At 27.7% G+C, this 19126-nt stretch overlaps 1 protein-coding gene across 2 annotated transcripts in view; it reads right to left on the bottom strand.

The window, feature by feature from the left end:
- Cda5 (Chitin deacetylase-like 5) overlaps positions 1-9567 on the bottom strand; it is a 203815-nt gene extending 194248 nt beyond the window's left edge. For both annotated transcript variants that reach the window (XM_088273878.1, XM_088273810.1), the window contains exon 1: positions 9181-9567. In XM_088273878.1, coding sequence (XP_088130004.1) covers positions 9181-9241 — 61 coding nt within the window. In that variant the 5' untranslated portion in view covers positions 9242-9567. The remainder of the gene's footprint in view (positions 1-9180) is intronic.
- Positions 9568-19126: the final 9559 nt, after the last annotated feature.

Raw genomic sequence — 19126 nt, 5'->3', positions numbered from 1 at the left:
ATAATATATATATATATATATATATATATATATATATATATATATATATATATATATATATACATATATATATATATTTATATATATATATATATATATATATATATATTTATATATACAGTGTAGATATATATATATATATATATATATATATATATATATATATATATATATATATATATATATATATATATATATATATATACCACATTCTTTAGGATAATTGATATCGATAAAATTCTCTTACAATCCTACTATGCTGCATGTACCATATATAAGCTACTTTTATTTAATTCTCACTTCATCTTCAATGTTATTACAGCACAGGTTGCAGTAGTCAATTCGTGCAAATAATAGTCTTGTTACTAGATTGCTGTTCGTTCACATACTTCCTCTTTTCTCTTCTTTTCTACTGAAGATGCGAGTTGAGCAGAAGTTTTGTTATTAAACTTCTACATACGAGATATGATAAAAAAAATATTTTTAACATTACTCCTGAAAGTAATTAGGTTTTTAAATTATTTTAACATATTATGCTCTCTGTTTATTAAATGCACTCGTATTATCTCTTCATATAACAAACGCACCATCCCAAAATAACCTTCGAGTCCAAAAAAAGTCTAAAACATTTAAATCTATCATTCAAATCGTATCTGTTCATCGTATCATCATTTGCTTGTTTATTTTACATCTTCCCCTAAACTCGTTACATGACTCTTCTCCTTTAGTCTTTTTTTCTTCAAAATTATTTTTACCATCTCATTAATAAAGTAATATACTTTTTATCTATGTTTTAAAAACTAATTTTATAATACAGATAAAAAACTGTTATAATCTAATTAAAATAATGTTTTTTAATTTGAAATATTACTTGATCATTACTATTCTAAGAATCTATTACTACACTTGTCGCGATGCAATCAGAATTATTATCAAATAGGTACTAATAATGATGCTGAATGACTCGAAACATGTGGCATAATAGATTTAAGGTAAATTAGTAATAAAACTTGGTAAACCAAGTAAAGCTTAACTTGAAAAATTATAGATATTACCACAAAATGTCTGCTGAATCAATTAATAAAACAATGCCATTAATTCATCAACATTTTGCCAGGTGGTTTCGAAGATTGTTAGATTTCGGTGTTGGTGTCGTGGGCGGCCATGACGCTATGAAGTGCGGGTTCTTGTACGTATGTGTATAATTGTGAACACGGTAACGCAGTTCGGAGACAGTTTTTTCTGCACCCACTCTCAGTTTACGTCAACTTAAAGTTATTATCTGTTAAATAACATACAGCATAAATGTCATAACCTACGAACGTATCGTAAGTTATTTACTATTGAAACACAAAGTGATGTGTTTATTGATAATTTATTGTAATCCGGATTAGAAAGATATGTATCTACATAACATATTCGTATAAAACCTTACCGGATTTATTATTTTTTCTAAAGAGTGGTTAGATCAGGAGTCGGAATAATCGGCGTGTATGTATGAGAAGATGTTAGATGTGGAAGTGGCGAAGGTTGTGTGCAAATATAGGTTGTTGTAACGTTCTTTTCTCTCTGCCTACCCCTGCGGAGAAGCCGCGTGATGGTTAGTTTGTTTGTTTAGTTAGTATGAATTTATTCCATCATACTTATATTATGTTTACAATTACATGTTCTCACTGGATCTTCCCATCCGAAGGCACATATTAGGATGATTTGATTAGTAATCTATTTTAAATCTTCTCTCCTCCATTACCCAATAATCGATAGCTCTTTTATACATAGTTTCTTCATTTAATGACTTTATGGATAGTGAAAGCAAGTTGTACACCTTTATTGCGTAATGTACAAAGTTATTTTGACCAAATTGCGATACGCTTTTGATTTTATTTGAAGCGTTTCTTTATTTTTAATCTTATGGTTCTATGTTTTTTTTTCATGTGGTGTGTTATTGTAGATTCGTATGAGTAATTCTGGAATAGATATGTAGGGATTGTCATATTTACGTATACGTGGTAATATCTGTCCATTTTTAATTTAAGATTTATATTGTAAATACCACCATTTCATGAAATCTTAAGGTGTTTAAAAATAATGCGGATTGCATCGAAACACGTATTATAATACATTTTTAAGAAAAAGTGGTATTTACCAAGTAAAAATTAAATTAAAATACTTAACTTACGCTTCGTTTAATTAAGTCAGTTTCTCTTTGCATCACAAAACAATGAGGATGTATGAATATAATAATTATAAATATCAAAAGTTGTTTAAAAAATCGTTTTAGCCTTGATGATGATACATGTTAATAGGCCTAACAAACAGGAAAAGGAAATATATATGATAATATTAATAAAAAACTATTACAGATTTGGGATATTATTGCGAGTACCTACTAAAGAAACTCATGGCGTATGAAGTAGAGCAAATTTATTGCCTGTATAAAGGCACTTAGCTTCACTACATATGAAATCTAAAAGACTGACGTGAGTTCGAAAAGGGTATCAAAATATAAAGTCTTTTGCAGTATAATGTTATCTTTTATATCGACATCGCTGGTATCAGGATTTAAAAAAAAAAAACTTTTTCGTCATTAACTTCATTACATGAACTTTTTTCGCCATTAAGTGAATGTATTATTCTAAAGATATTTTAACCGAAACTTTAATAATATTTTCCATTACGTGTACGTATTATGCTATAGAGACATTTATTTTAACATGAACCATATTCGCCTTAACGTATTCTTTGCAAGCCTTTACTGTTACGTGAACTTTATTTCTTATCAAGTATACGTATTATTTGATAGAAACTTTTATTGTAACATGAACTATTTTCGCCATTACGTAGACATATTGTACTTTAAAAACCTTAACTGCTGCATAAACTTTATTCGACATTATATGCACCTATTATTCTATAGAAACCTTTATTGTAACATGAACTTTGTATGTTTGCTCTGACGTATTCGTATTATACTATAGAAACCTTTACTGTAACATGAAATATATTCGCCATCACGTGTACGTAACTATTATATATTAACCTTTAGTGAAACATGGACTATATTTTCTAAATACATATTGTTCTTCTTCCTGGGTCCATCCTAACTTATCGTCTTTCAAGGACAGTTGGGGGCAGCTCTCTTGCCTTCAGGTTTTAGGTCCTTCTATCACATATGTACAACGTCACCTAGACCATGCCTTCGAATAATTTTATCTTACTGTGGCATCCATTAATATTTTGGTCTCCTCTAGATGTCTTTCGAGGAGGATCCATGGCAATCACCTGGTTTACAATATGTTAAGGTTCTCTACGTCCTATGTGTACATACCATCTCAATTGAGTTTCCTCTACCTTATTATTGATGTCAGTTACACCCAGGCTTCCGCAAATGCGTGAACGTTATTTATTTTGTCTCTAAGGGACACTCCAGCTGATCATTTAAGCATGGTCACCTAGAGTGTCCTTATTTGCTATATACGTATTATACAAAAGAAACCATAACTATTTTATGAATACTAAGATTGCTTTCAGTAATAATTGCCAAATGTCTCAGTACTCGAGATGCATTTCAAAATCGCTTGACAATAAATTCATAATTAGTTTTTTAAGAAAAGTTGATTTACAAGTCAGAAACCAATTAAAGTAACTTGGTAATATTATTATTCCGTACAAACCTTACTTGATTGTTTTTACTGCTTGACTTCACAATAAATTAATTCAAATTCTACATTATTTCACAATAAACCATTTTCCTTTCTAAAATTTATTGTGTTTCCCTCCATTTTTTGTCCGATCAAAATTGTGTTATTACACACTTGATTTAAATGCGACAGAGATTCTCATTGAACGTTTTCCGGTCTAAAGCTATAAATTTCTGAGATAATATTACATTTTTACTTGAATAATTATCATGCAATTAAGTCACCAATTATATTTATTCCAATCGACAAAAAATCGATAAAATAAGAAAAGGCGTATTGGGATGATTGGGACATGAGAAAAGAATAAGTTAAAAAATAGTTCAATAAATATATAATACATGGAAAATGAAGTAAAAAATAGAAGCAGAGGAAGACCGTGAAAAATTTGGCGTAATCAAGTGAATACTTGAAAGTATCACGTCAGGAGTCGGAATATATATGAGAAGATTCACGAATTAGGAAGAGGAGAATAATGTTACAAAGACAGAGTGGTGTGGCGTTATATTCTCCTTGCCTACCCGTGCCTGCTAGGTCCATGCTCAAGAAACGATGGAAGTCTTGGTATTTACATGGCTTACGACTTGTCAAATGCTGGTTTTAGTGATCACTTAAATACGTGTAACATTCACCAAACTACCCATGATTGAAAACCACACGGTTTTAATTTCAGAAATTGTAATTATCTTTCAATTGACATATTCTATCACATGCTAGTTCTCAGCACCATGTATTTTTGAGTTGATTATTTTTTTTACTAAGCAGAGATTTTTTAAGCAAAATTTGTGTAATACCTAGACTTCCATATTTTTCTTCGTCTATGTCGAGATATCGAGATTGAGGACAAACCCCGACTTGTATACAACGATTTGGTCTCACGCAAAATATTGTATTTATTTTGAAGTGATCTACCCTAATTTAAAGGCGACAATATTTAATTAAAAGTATCTTTTAAACTATCAAAAAATATATCCAAAGGTGAAAAAACATGACTTAAAAAAAATTGAGACGTTGTAAAGGCGTTATGTTAATTACGTTAAATTAGGCTTACTCAAAACATTTATCCCAATAAACGTGAAATACGGTATTTTCTATAGAGCAGAAATGAAAAGTGTGGAGTCGAAAGTGTTCCAATTTATAAAAATACTCGATAAATATATTAATTTTCACTTTTATAGCACTCATCGCAGTTTGTGTACAAAGACCAGACATAATAATACACCGTATACTCACACAGTCATGTGGTACACACACAGAAACGGAGGTAGCGGAATAAAATGAAAGTGATTTGACTTTTTATCAGCCAGCTTTTACCGGGTCAATGTCGAAAAAGCGAAATTTGGTCTACGGCAATGCAGCATACACTCGAAGAAAAGAATTAAACACATACATAACTCAGCATGATACATTTTAAATACGACGTAATCGTGCTCTCGGTTGTAATAATTAACCTACAATCATTAATAAATATTTTATCATAAAAAAATACGAGACAAATTGATATTTTGTGTTAATGGATTGTGTAATTGACTGCCTTAATACAGGATATCCCAACGAGGTAACGAGGGATTAACATACATATTCTTATTTGTTAATTTTGCTTTAACTTTATAGAATAACGCGATGATTTTAATGTAAAAATAAAATATTTGTTTAAGAGCATTAATGCGATATTAATGGAACGACAAATGTTCTCATTAACAAGTGAATATCGCTCACTCCTTTCAAGAACGTCATAAATCAAAAATCGTCAATTTTCAGTTATGCATGTTTTCAGAATGCCCAGAAAATGTACTATATCCCAGCAAAAGAGGCATATTTTTAACTTAATATTTACCCGCTACAGGGCAGAAAATGTTGTTTTTGCACTTTGAAGAAAAGGTATTGTTTAATTATTTTTTTAAATACTTTAAGTAAATATTTTTCAAATGGAGAAAAAATCTTCAGGTTTTACCTCAAAAGATCTGTTGCACAGTCAAAAGTTCAAAAAGTGGCTCGATATTTATTTTTAATACATTGTGTTGTATTTTTAAATTTTAAAAAGTTCTCCTGAAAAATTAGGTTTTTTGATTTATGACGTTCTTGAAAGGAGTGAGCGATATGAAAACTCTGTAAAAATACAGACACAAACAGTTTTTTTACCTGTTTTAAGAACATATGTTTTTAGAAACTAGTCATATTTATATCAATAAACTTAAAAGTTTGTGTCCATTATATGTTGTAAATTAGTTGAATTTATATAAAAATTACAATGTTATCAAATAATAATACGCTAATACGTAAAAATACATTTTATTCCCTTATTTTTATGTTTTACTATTTGTGTACATTATAACAGAATATTGTTTTATTCTTTTTTATACAATGAATTAAATCATTTGTTAATTTATATTAGTAAAAATATAATAAACATATTTAATTATGATATGTGAAACGAAGATAAGGTTAGGTGTTGAGAGTTGCAAAGGTCAAATATATATTTAACTTAAAGGATTGCATTATTATATTACAGATTAAATATCTTGTTATCTACAATCAAGTTAACATATTATTTATTTATTTAATTTTCTACAGACCATAGTTTTTTAAATGTACAAACATAATGGTCAATTTATTTTATAATCTTAAGTAAATTGTGAAGTAAATTGTAGTTAAAAAATTTGTTTTTCTTTTATTTATTTAATATTGACTATGAGGTAAATTTTTTATGTGCAAGGTGAAAACGACTAAGTTTTTAATTTTAAAAAAAATAAATAAATAAGTAGTATTTATTTTATTAGTCTATGTAGTATATTATTTGAAATAACCTAACGTTAATGATTTAAAAAACATGTTTTTCATTGCAAAAAAAATTATTTATCCATTTTTACACATTTCGTAACGTCGAACAACAGTTTTCATATAAACATTTTAAAATTGAACGAGAAATTTGGCATACGGCTTTTTGGTTTAAAGGATACTACATTTGTATACAATGCGTGATTACCCGGGTTCGATTCCTTGAAAGATCTTCATTAGTAAGAAGTAATCATTACTGTGTAACATTTAACGCCTAAGAAGTCGGATATCGACTGCAATATGCAAAGATATTTGCATTATTGCATACATATAGTATGAATAACAAGTAAAAAATGAAGACGATAATTTAAGAATAATTCGATGATTTTTATAGTTACTTTCGCAGAATTTTCTTGTTATTTTATTATCTGTACACTTTGTTTGCAATCTTGCTCCCAAGTCGTATCGAAGCACTGGCGGCTCGAGCAGATAATTCAGAGTATAAAAAACTACCGCCGATATCAGAGCATAGTTTCTCTTGATGCGTTCGTTTGTGCAACCTAGAAAGTGTCTGGTAATAACTATTAACATAGTCTCTAGTGCCAGTACAGTAGTACCGTATGGTACTGGAACCCAACTAACTGCGCACGCACTGTGACGAACAAAAGATGTAAACAATTACAATACCAATTCAAAACAGTTGATGGTCCTGACATTGTTAGTTTATAATAGTGATTGATATAAAAGGCGGAAATTATGTAATAGTCATTATAATACTTTTTAAACCATCTTATTTTGATTATATTATATACATATACACATATTTATACATATACATATACACATATTTCGCCTTTTCCACATTCGTGGATCTCCTTATAAATACCTGCCGATTATTCCGTCTCCTGACTTAACTATATACAAGTATTTGAAATACTTGATCATGCCAAGTTTTCCACGGTCTTTCTTTGCTTCTATTACTAACAAAATTCGCCTCACAATTTGTTTTACTGTTTTTTCGTAACTCATTTGATTTACATGCCCAAACCATCTCAACACACCTTTCCTAATTTTATCGATAATGCTTATCTTATACATGATGAAATAAGTACTATGTATTATTTACCAATTTTAAAAACTGTTTTGTAGTCCTTTTTATAAAAATGATTACATATTATGTTTTATTAAGTACGTCTAATATATTGAAGTTCAATGGGGTATTAAAAAAAAAACGTGAATTTTACATTTCATGGAGTTTCGTGCTTCACCGTGCGTTTAGATATTTCGAGTCATGTCGTTTAAATGATTAAATTATTAAATTATTAAATTATTATGACGTTTATTTAATATTAAATAAAAGATGGATTTCAATTGATATTAAGAAATGCTTCTAAGAATCAAAATAATAAATCGATGTTCAATATATGTTTTCATCAACCCACGGTACAGAATTTCGCGTGAATCATTTCGATTTAAAGATGGCAAATTCAATGACACTAACCACAAACGGATTTTTGCAAGAAAAAATCGTTTTAAGTAAATGCAAAATATTTCGTGATATCATTTAGCTGATTGCATATATCTTACTGTATTGCATTACATTTTAAATTGACGATATGTAATGAGTGTGATTTTGTATTTACGAAAAATGCGTACAATTGTTATGTACTTAACATAATACATGCAGGTAAAAAACGTAACAACAAAATTCTTTCGTAAATATGCAGAAAATGTAAATTGTTTTATAACGCCACCTATGAGTTAATTTTAATAAAGTGTACCTGGAAGTAATAAAAATGGTAATTAAAAAGAGTTTGCTAATTATTACATGAGCTTTTCTTGTTACAATTTAAAATGTTCATATCATATTCCGCTTGATCGCCTCTCCATGGTTGGAAAACTGTTCATTAGACTTTTTAATTCAATTGTGAAATTGATACGCGTAAGATTTAAAGTACAGTAATATAAACATTATTTATTTATACTTTTCAACGCAATGGTTAGAATACATGGTGTACTAATAAATAAATAGAAATATTGATAAGATTTTCCACCTTTAATGGAATCTTAAGCACAGCTGATATTAACCCCATGCTTTTTGTAAAAAATATATCTTCAAACTTATATTATTTAATTTGGTGTCAGAAACAACAAAGTTACAATAAATACAACTAAAATTATTTATTTTTATTTCGTTTAAATTATTTTTTTCACTGTCAAAGTATGTCATTATTACAATAATTTTGTACATTTTATTAATCTTTATTGAATATGCCTTTTTGTAATTTCATTTATTTATATATTTTTCTATATTGCTGTTTAATTTTTTAAGCATATGTTTTATGTTCGAACAAGGACTTGTGTATCAACAATTTTATTTGTAATAAAAGGGTAAAATATAATTATTATTACTTGGATTTATTATTCAGTTGTTTATGTTAGTACTTAGGAACAGGCTCCTTAAGCATAGCCTGTGTTGAGTCTATAACTGATATCAATAACTTTTACGAACTTGACACACACCATTAAATAATATGACTTGGCAAATTATTCAGCTTTGAATTTCACCTTTTTATACAACAATGCGTTATAAGTTACTAAGTATTAAAAAAAAATGTGTATTGAATTATACACTAAAATGTCCATGTGCGTGTTTTCTATGATTTTACAATTAAAAATGTTGTTATTTTCACTGATTTCTTACCTGATAAGATCGCCAGAATAACTGCAAGCAGCGCTAGAGAGCACTGCATTTTCCACTTCATTTTTTTGCGTGAAAGTTCCAATGTTATCCACAAAATCGATTGATTAATCGGCCACCACTATTTAAGAAACAACGTGCACCAAATGCACAGGAAAATAAATAAGATTCACTTTATTTTCGTGCATTAAAATACATTTAAATTGCACCAAATATTTAGAGCTTGCAACACAGTATTGATAGTTGAGGAGTGCACATATTTCAAACAGGAACCCTCGATTTTTCGCGGTACTCGATCGATATTGAATTTATTGGAACGCGTCGTTCGCATTCGAGGCGCTTCGGCTCTTGTCGACTGCCTGCTCGGCTGCGCTCGAGCTAGTGAATAGTGAAATGCTTTTCGGACAACGAGCCCCGCTCCGTACCTTCAGTATTTCCCCGGACGTAAATCCACGTAGCGTAGACTCGAACCGAAAGTTAACGTAAAACGATGCCCGTTCGTAAAAAAAACATCAGCAATTCATACAAATCACTACAAACACCACAATTCAAAAAGTAACTTTTCGATTACGTGCGCAAGTAAGCGAGTCGTGGAATTTAATTCGTGCGCTTAGAATAAAACCTTGTAATCTTTGACAAGTTTTGAGTTGAGTAAGATGGCACTTTGTAACAATGATAGGAACGAATCTCTTACGTTGTTAATCGATATAACCAATAAAAGGGCATTTTGTGTAAAAACCTCAAATTGTATGTGATTTTCCCACTTGCTTGAGTTTCGTGTTTTAAATGAAAGGAAGGGGTTGTCTTTGAACATACGTAATATATTATCGCCTGAGTAGGAAAACTGTTCCCAGATCAATGACAGATGTATGAAATATGTTATTATCCTTGCAACATTTAAATATTACAATGAACAGGATCTAGATCGAATATAGCTCTGTGATCTAAAAATTCTTGAATCGACCATTAATGTCACTTAAAGTTTTATATTATTCTGTTTTAGCCGGGAATTTTTAAAGATTTATAACGCGTGTCTTAAAATATTTTAATGGATCTCTTATAACATAAAGCATTTTTAAATAGCTTGTCATTCATGCATTTGCAAGATTAAAAGAACGTTTAAAAAAAATTGTGATCCATATTTTTTTTCTACATTTTAAACATGTATATATATATATATATATATATATATATATATATATATATATATATATATATATATATATATATATATATATATATATATATATATATATATATATATATATATATATATATATATATACATGGCTGCATCCCAATGGTACAAAGGGCACTGTATCATATAAATGCAGAGTTATCTTGATCGTTAACACATGAAGGAAAGGTGATCAGCCCTCCACTTCAGGTAACAGTCCAGGGTAATTTTAAATGAATATTAGAGTGAAAAAATCACTTATATTTATTTGATCCCCCTGGAAATCGAGCCCGGGACCACTCGAACGATAGCTGAGCATGCTGACCATTACAGCACAAACCATAGGCAGACAAACAAAGATTATAATTAAATTAAAAATGAAAATTGTATTGGTAACTAGAAAAAGAGCTGTAAGAAACTTTGAACATCATCCACCGCATATATTTTGATATTTAAATTAATATTAATTACTTGAACAAACACATTTGACCGCATACATCATAACTATCGAGTAAATATAAATATCAACTATGCGGAAAAAACAGTCACTAGGCAAACAGCAAATACGGTACGTGCTTTACTGGGAACACTTAATTACAATATTTTTTACCGAATTCATGGTCAAATAGTAATAATTACCTTAAGTGCAGTACCTTTACTTGGACTACGCCTTGTTTAATGTAAAATTATCGGGTGCCACTAAGATAATGGGTCTTATAGGTCGTTTAGATACTTAAGTACTCTATGTATTAATTTTTAAATCAAACACAGATTTTTTGAGTCTACTAAGTTGTATTTTATTAAAAAACACATATAAATTAATATTGTGTCAATTGTTTCGCCTACCAATTTTCAAACAAATTTACATTCATAAAATAAACCGCACAGTCATAAAATAAACCCTGAAGAGGGCAACAGGATGTTGCTGAAACTAGTTGGTTTTTCATAAAAATGTGAGTGGATCAAAAAACAAAGCCTTTTTATTTATCAAAATAATATAACACTATGATCCACAAAGTTAATGCTTTCAATATTCAAAATAGAATGAACATTCGTTAAAAAAGGCCAAACAATTATCGAAACAGCTGTTCATGTAAAATAGTTGGGAAAATTTTGTTTACCATTACAATATAATCCACGGCTAACGTGAATAACATGAAATGAGCAAACGTTATTATTTAACGTAAATTAAAATTAGAATAAATAAAAGAAGAAAAACCACGATTTTTAATGTTTTATTACATTTTATGACCACTCGCGGTAGAGTGCTTACGAATTTCGTATCACCGTTTATAATTAGACATATAACTAATATTACTGTTTAGCTGCTCGCTCAATAAGAGACTTTCTAAATAATTAAAAATACATAAGGAACATGTACAGTTACATACATATGTACAGAAAAATAAATTGAACTATATGTTTCACTTTCAACATATAATATTTCAAACTTTTCAGTCTGAACAGATGTGTTGAATTGACTTGCCTTCAAAATTACAGCCTGCATAAAAAATGGCAAATTTTATATATTTATACATATGTTCCTTTATTATTTTCAAGCGTACCTACCTTGTGGAATTGTGGTAAACTGGAGTGAGTTAGATTATTTCCACTATCATAGTGTAGTGGTTAGTACATTTGGCTACCTTACTGGAGGTCCCGAGTTCGATTTATGAGGAAATTATAATGTTATTCACTCATATATTTATTTATTATTTCTTAAGACTGTTACCTAAAAGGCAGGACTGATCACCTTGCCTACATGTGAAAAATGGTCAAAATTACATTCCATAGATTTTATGCAGAGCCCTATACACTTTTAGACGCGGAATAGAATCAATTGTAGGTAAAAAACAAATAAAAATATAAAAATATGCATATTTAAATAGAGTTTAGGCTTTACATAATAAATAACGTAGTCATATTAACAAACAAAAAATAAAAACAAAAAGGAAAAAAACAATCTATTTTGTAAATGAATAATTATTATTATTATATATATATATATATATATATATATATATATATATATATATATATATATATATATATATATATATATATATATATATATATATATATATATATATCTATATTTATATATATATATATATATATATATATATATATATATATATATATATATATATATATATATATATATCTATATATATATATATATATATATATATATATATATATATATATATATATATATATATAAATATATATATATATATATATATATATATATATATATATATATATATATATATATATATATATATATATATATATATATATTTATATATTTTTTTTTAATCCTATTTTTAATACGATTAGGATTTTTTAAATAAACTAGCGAAATCAGAGCGGAATCTCTTTTTACCACATTCCTGTAATTCACAAATTTTCAATAAAAATACAAAACTCTTTATATAAAATATACATTTCATTTTTTAATGATTTTTCCTGTTCAATTGTATTCATTTTATTGTAAAAGAAATAAAAGTATATTTAATCACATAAAAATTAAAATATACAATAATTGCTGTATTAGGTGTCAAATGTGTTTTTCAATTTACTTATTTATCAGGGTAAAATCAATTATTGGTTATTACAAAATAAACTTATAAATATGCATAAACGTGTTTAATAGCATATGTAATGTATTCTGTCTTACGGAATGTATTTAGTTTTTTAAAAGAAATGTCACACATGTAAATAATACGAACGATATAAATCCGATAAATTTATGTATCATTCATTTAGACGGTGATTTTAGATAACGCGTATATGAGCAAAAACTGTAATTTATTGAAATATTTATTTGTGGAATGAGAACATGTATGTATTAAATACGAGAATATTATGAAATTATTATATTTACTTAGTCGCTAAGTGTTTGTTATACGTAGATTAATTTTTATCATTTTATATGACATTAAGGCAGTAAAAAACATCAAATGGTATAATTGCTTTTCATCGAAAAGGGTTCAAATATGTATTGCAAAATTAGTTTAGAAAAAAACAATATTGGTTTGTTTTTAAATCAGGTGTAATTTTATTCCATTAGGTGGAAAATCAGATAAATTGTTAATATTATCAACATAAAACACCAAAACATGGATGGTTAAAAATTGTGTGAAAATTTTGAAATTATATTTTCAGCTGAGCGCCCTTTAGGTAATATTTTATAAAAATCGCCCTATTTAAATTACCTAACATTTTGTGTGTGTCCAAATACATGTGCACAAATCTGCATTATCTTAAATTTTTGTCAACACAGATGAAGAAGAATTTGTGAATATTACACGTGTGTTAAGTGATCATTTAAACCAGCCTTTGAGGTCGTAAGCCCTGTAAATTCCCAGACTTTCGTATTCTTCTTCGTCTATGTTGAAATGTCTTCTTCGTCTATGTTGAAATGTCCAAAAAATAATATGAACTACCCAAAATTATTATTGTCTTTATTTTAAGAATTATGTATTTATTTAGTAAATATTTCCCATACATTTTTTAACATTAACCTTAACACAAAGTTTGAAGGAAGAAATGATGACCAATATTATAATACATTTCAATGTTTAGATCGTCGATTTTTGTCTGGAAATTTCGAATGACAATATAGCGTGTTGAGTTTTATACGACGGAGGTCAACAATGATATATGTTGAATATAAGATTAATAATTATATTTCAACATTAATATTCGTAAATGTCAACCAACTGAGAGATCTGGTTTGTACCCTTGTAATAATTTTTCTCCGTGTTCTACCGGAAACTTGAAAGTTGGCTTTCCGTCAATACGACAGGACCGGTGTTAACTTTAATTGGAACTAGCTGAACCAGGAAGTGACTGAACCAATACCTACGTTATATTATTTATTATACATTGTATGTGAAATATTCGACCTTGGGCATAAAAAATTGTAGCGAAACGTTAGGCTCTGAGCGCACATGACTTTTTTCCAAAAATCATAAAATTATAATATTAATTTTCAGAGTTTTATATTCGTCAAACAAATAATTATTATATTTTTTTATTTTATTAAAAGGCCATTTTTCTCATTACATAAATGAAATAGAAAGTTTTAAAATTAAAATTAAGAAAAAATATGTATGTAAAATAAAAAAAGTTTTTCAAATACACAATATTATACAATATTAAAAGAGAAATTATATAAAGAAGGAATATTTCACATTCCGTGATGTTTAATTTAATTAATTATTTAGGTAACAATACATCTTAATGTTAGTGGCATTATTTGATATTAAAATAACTGCCAGTTGTTATTTATATTTTGTGTCAGAACTCGAACGAATTAATGACACAAAAGATACATTTTTACTTACATATCACAAAATATCGCACAACTGACAAATCGCTACACCTCGAAGTCATTTTCATTTTACAAATAAAAAATCACGGTACTGTTTTATGACTAAATTGACTTATTTCTATAAGTATTGTATTATATTAATACGTTTTAAAATGTCTGTAAACATATTTATAAAAATGAAAATAAAATTACTGCATTATTGTATGCGGTTACACTGTCAACGAAAATAGAACGAAAATATCTCAAATTTCATAAAAATAATACAATTGTTTTGCTTTGAAATACATGTGATAAATACGGTTTTAAAAAAATGGTTAAAGTCTTAATTAGTTTATTAAAATGTTTCCCAAAATATTAAGTCTACTAATTTATTTTTAAAAACCTATATTAAGTTTTTAAGAAATAATTTTTAAAAATAAAAAATTAAGTCTTTTGTATTACATATTGTTTTTTTTCATTCTGACTAGGTGCAGTGCCAAAATTTTACAAACTTCCTGGTTATCAATGCGAATTGTCGCTCATCGAAATCGCAAGTGCGCGTTGCCTCTAAAATAATTTAATATAGATCGCTGTTCGGAATAACTGTAGCACTTATGACGAATAGTAATGATCAATGTTAATAATAATAATTGTTTTTATATTTTTTCTAAATTAATAAAGGAAGCTTAGGTAACTTTAAAATGTTAGTTGCTAGCAATGAATGTTAAATTATAGTGTTTATGTTTGCACTTTTAAGAATAGTAAATTAAAATTGAAGGAGTTTTACAGTTGTGACAATGTCGCGTGGGAGATATTGTGATATTGTTGTCGTATACTCAGAATGATACTGTTCCATCAAACAAATCTTAAAATTATTCGTTAATTTATATACTATAATTATAAAAAAAATTAAAAAAACAAACATATCGCAAGACGCACGGATAATTTGGTGTAGATATGTTAAGGCAAAACTTTTTAAAAAACTAAAATATTTTTTTTAAATTTTATAAGAATATTTACATATGTGTAACGTTTAAAAATAAGCAAAGAGGTGTTTATAAACATGTATCTGAAAATTCATTTTTTTTATATAAATATAATGGTATAAATTCATTCAATTAAAAGTATTGAAATGCCTCTTTTGAGAAAAAAATATGCATGAAAAACAAGAAATTGTTATTGTATAATAATTATCTTATTCAACGCTTAGTTATATTTCAGCAAAGATGAAAAAGTGTTTTGAAAAGGGAATATGGAAGTCAGGGTATTTATAGGGCTTATGATCTGTTAGTTGATTTCAGTGATCACTTTGTTTTACGCATGCATTTACGCATGTTTGTGCTGAAACATTTAGTACATGTTGGTCTTCGGGTATACCAAAAATCGATGTGTCAAACATTTTGTGCAGTTTTAAGTGTTTACATGGTGCTATGGTGGTGAAGGGTGGTATTGTTTGCATGCTGTGGTAGTGATTGCCCTGACGAAGAGACGGGTACGTCTCGAAATCGGTAGACATAAAAAAATCTCGGTGAGTGGTTATATACTAATATTATTAACATTTTTGTAAAAAAAAGCTGAAAATGACTAACATCAATGTAGGTAAATGCTTTAAATATGAATAATATTGAGAAAACTTGATATTTTCATGAGGTCAACCCAGAATATGCAACTCCAGATTTGGACTCTAACCGGATTTCGGAAGTTCGAACTAGAGTGTACGACATGTACAAGAGTGCAAGTTGTTCGCACTGAATGGCAGAGAAATTACAACAAATTTATCCGGTATTGTAAGAAACACAAGGGCACCATATCACTTCAGTTCGTTGACTTTGAATAACAATCTCTGTAATTATATGCATTAAAGGATTATAATACGTAATGCAAAATGTCCCCCAAAGGTCACACGAAGTGCGACACTAAAAAGTAAAGCATACTCTTTTAAGGCCATTTTTTGTCAGTAAATTCGAATAATTAAATAAAAGACTAAGATTAAAATTATAAAACATTTAATATTTTAATTACACCGAGTTTAAATCAATTAATGAATTCATTGAACTCGGCGTGCTTGAAAAAAGACTAAAGGCAGGTGTTTTTTTTTATAAAGTAAAACAAACTGTCAAGGCGAATAACAATCGACGCTTTAAAAAAAATTATTCAGGTTTTTCACTTCAAATTTGAATCATGAGTATTGGATTTTTTTAATAAAATACAATATAACGTCCAATTTGATTTGTTAAACGTCCTATTCGATGGGAAAAACTTGTATGAATGAAAATAATAATAAAAAATAGTACGAAAAATAGTACGAATTTCAAAAAAATGTTTGGTGAAAATAATCTCTCAGACAAATGTGCGGCAAAATGATGTTTCATGTTGGAATAGTGATATGAGGAAAGAATGCAAGACTGATATAAAAAATATTGATAAGATTAAGAAGGGTTTCTTGAGATGGTTTGGGCATGTGGAACAAATATGTGAAGAAAGAAAAGTAAAACAAATTTATGAGACGAATGTAGTAGGAATAGGAGAATCTAAGACAAGAAATGATAAAATGTCACAAAAAGGAAACAATTGTCACAAATTTTATTTTCAAGTTTTTTAATAATAAAATACAATTTAGTAGACTCAATCAATGTTTGATTTTAACACTTAATATATAAACGAAGATCTAACTCGGAAGGATGCAAAGGGCGGGCGACAGAGAGCCAGGATGCAATTTGTGGACTCCATATGGTCCAGGGAGCGGATATTGAAGAAACAATGCGAATTTTGTTTAAAGGGAACTTTACGTACTTTAGCATATCAAATTCAGTAATCGACCAGCTGCGCGAGAAGTCACACGTGTGGTCTGTGTTCAATTTGTTTTTGAAATATGCACTGAAATTAGATTTTTTAAATAATATATACTGAAAATTAACTCAACTTTTTCGTTTTCAAAATCGTATATTTATTTCAAAGCAAAGTTGTTTTTTTAATACAAAAATAATGTTTTAAGAAAAAAAATTAAGTATGTAAAATGTTACCTGGATTTAAAGAAAATTAAACTGCGGACTATTTTTTACTGGGCCTTAAGTCCTTAAAAATTCTTAAACATTTTGATATATATATATATATATATATATATATATATATATATATATATATATATATATATATATATATATATATATATATATATATATTTATATATATATATATATATATATATATATATATATATATATATATATATATATATATATATATATATATATATATATATATATATATATATATATATATATATATATATATATATATATATATATATATATATATATATATATATATATATATATATATATATATATATATATATATATATATTCACATCATCGATTAACAATATATCTGGAAAAGTTTTATATTATTTGTCTACTTTTTTAATTCACTGATATAATCTTTCTATGAGATAATAAAAGAAAACTTGTTATCACGGCTGAATGAGCATATGAGAATAATAATGTTTACCTAAATAAGGCAGTAAAAATTATTTCCTGTTGCATGAAATAATACAAATATGTGATTTAACGTTTTAAACGCGTTTCTCAATAATTACATCGTGTAACATGCAACAAAACGCTAAAATGGAGCGTTTTTGTTGTACAAAATTTCTTTTCTGAACCTTTGTTAAGTCATTGCGCAGATCTAGTCATAAAATTATATTGTGATTTGGTGACAATTTGCAAGTTTTGCTAAAATTGCGTAATGACTTGAAAATAAATTGAAATAGAATAATACGTTTTGTTATGAATAAACGACAAGAAACAATTTGTATTATTTTAAAGAAAAAACGTACAATAAATATTTTAAAATACTTACTTTTTTATGATTTCGAATTGAAATGTTTTGATATATTTTTATCCATATTACCATTTTATTTCTTAATGTTTCATAACCATAAGTCAGATAATGTCGGTAAGCATCGAATCCCTAAATTTCGAATGAAATTAATATTAGTTTGCAACTATTGTTTTTTTAACTCGTTGGAAGGTGCCAGGGTGTAGTTGGGTAGACACTCGACTGCAAAACTATGATTGCGGGTTCGATGATCGCAAAAAATCTGTAATGATCTATTTAAAATAGGTCTAGGTTTTTGTGATGTAATTTTGTCTATCATCCTTCCTGCAGACAAGCATTCTCAAGGTTTTGCGGGTAGTTGCTTTGTTAAAAATGTAAAACTGTGGATAAAGAAAATTCAAAACTTTTTCAAATTATTAGTACTTTTTTTGGGTAAAGTGCATTTTGCAATGAAAGACACATTTGAATTTATACGATATGTATAAGTATTTCATATTATTTTTTGACATCTCATCAAAGATGAAGAAGCATATGGAAGTCTGGGCATTTACGGATCTGACAACCGTCGTAGGCTGGTTTAAGTATTTTAATATAAGAATTTCTGCTTAGTA

Source organism: Brachycentrus maculatus, unplaced genomic scaffold (genome assembly GCF_059751285.1).
Source record: "Brachycentrus maculatus isolate JH-2025_06_01 unplaced genomic scaffold, ASM5975128v1 h1tg000004l, whole genome shotgun sequence".
Classification (NCBI taxonomy): Eukaryota; Metazoa; Arthropoda; class Insecta; order Trichoptera; family Brachycentridae; genus Brachycentrus; species Brachycentrus maculatus.
This window is presented reverse-complemented; position numbering and strand designations above follow the sequence as displayed.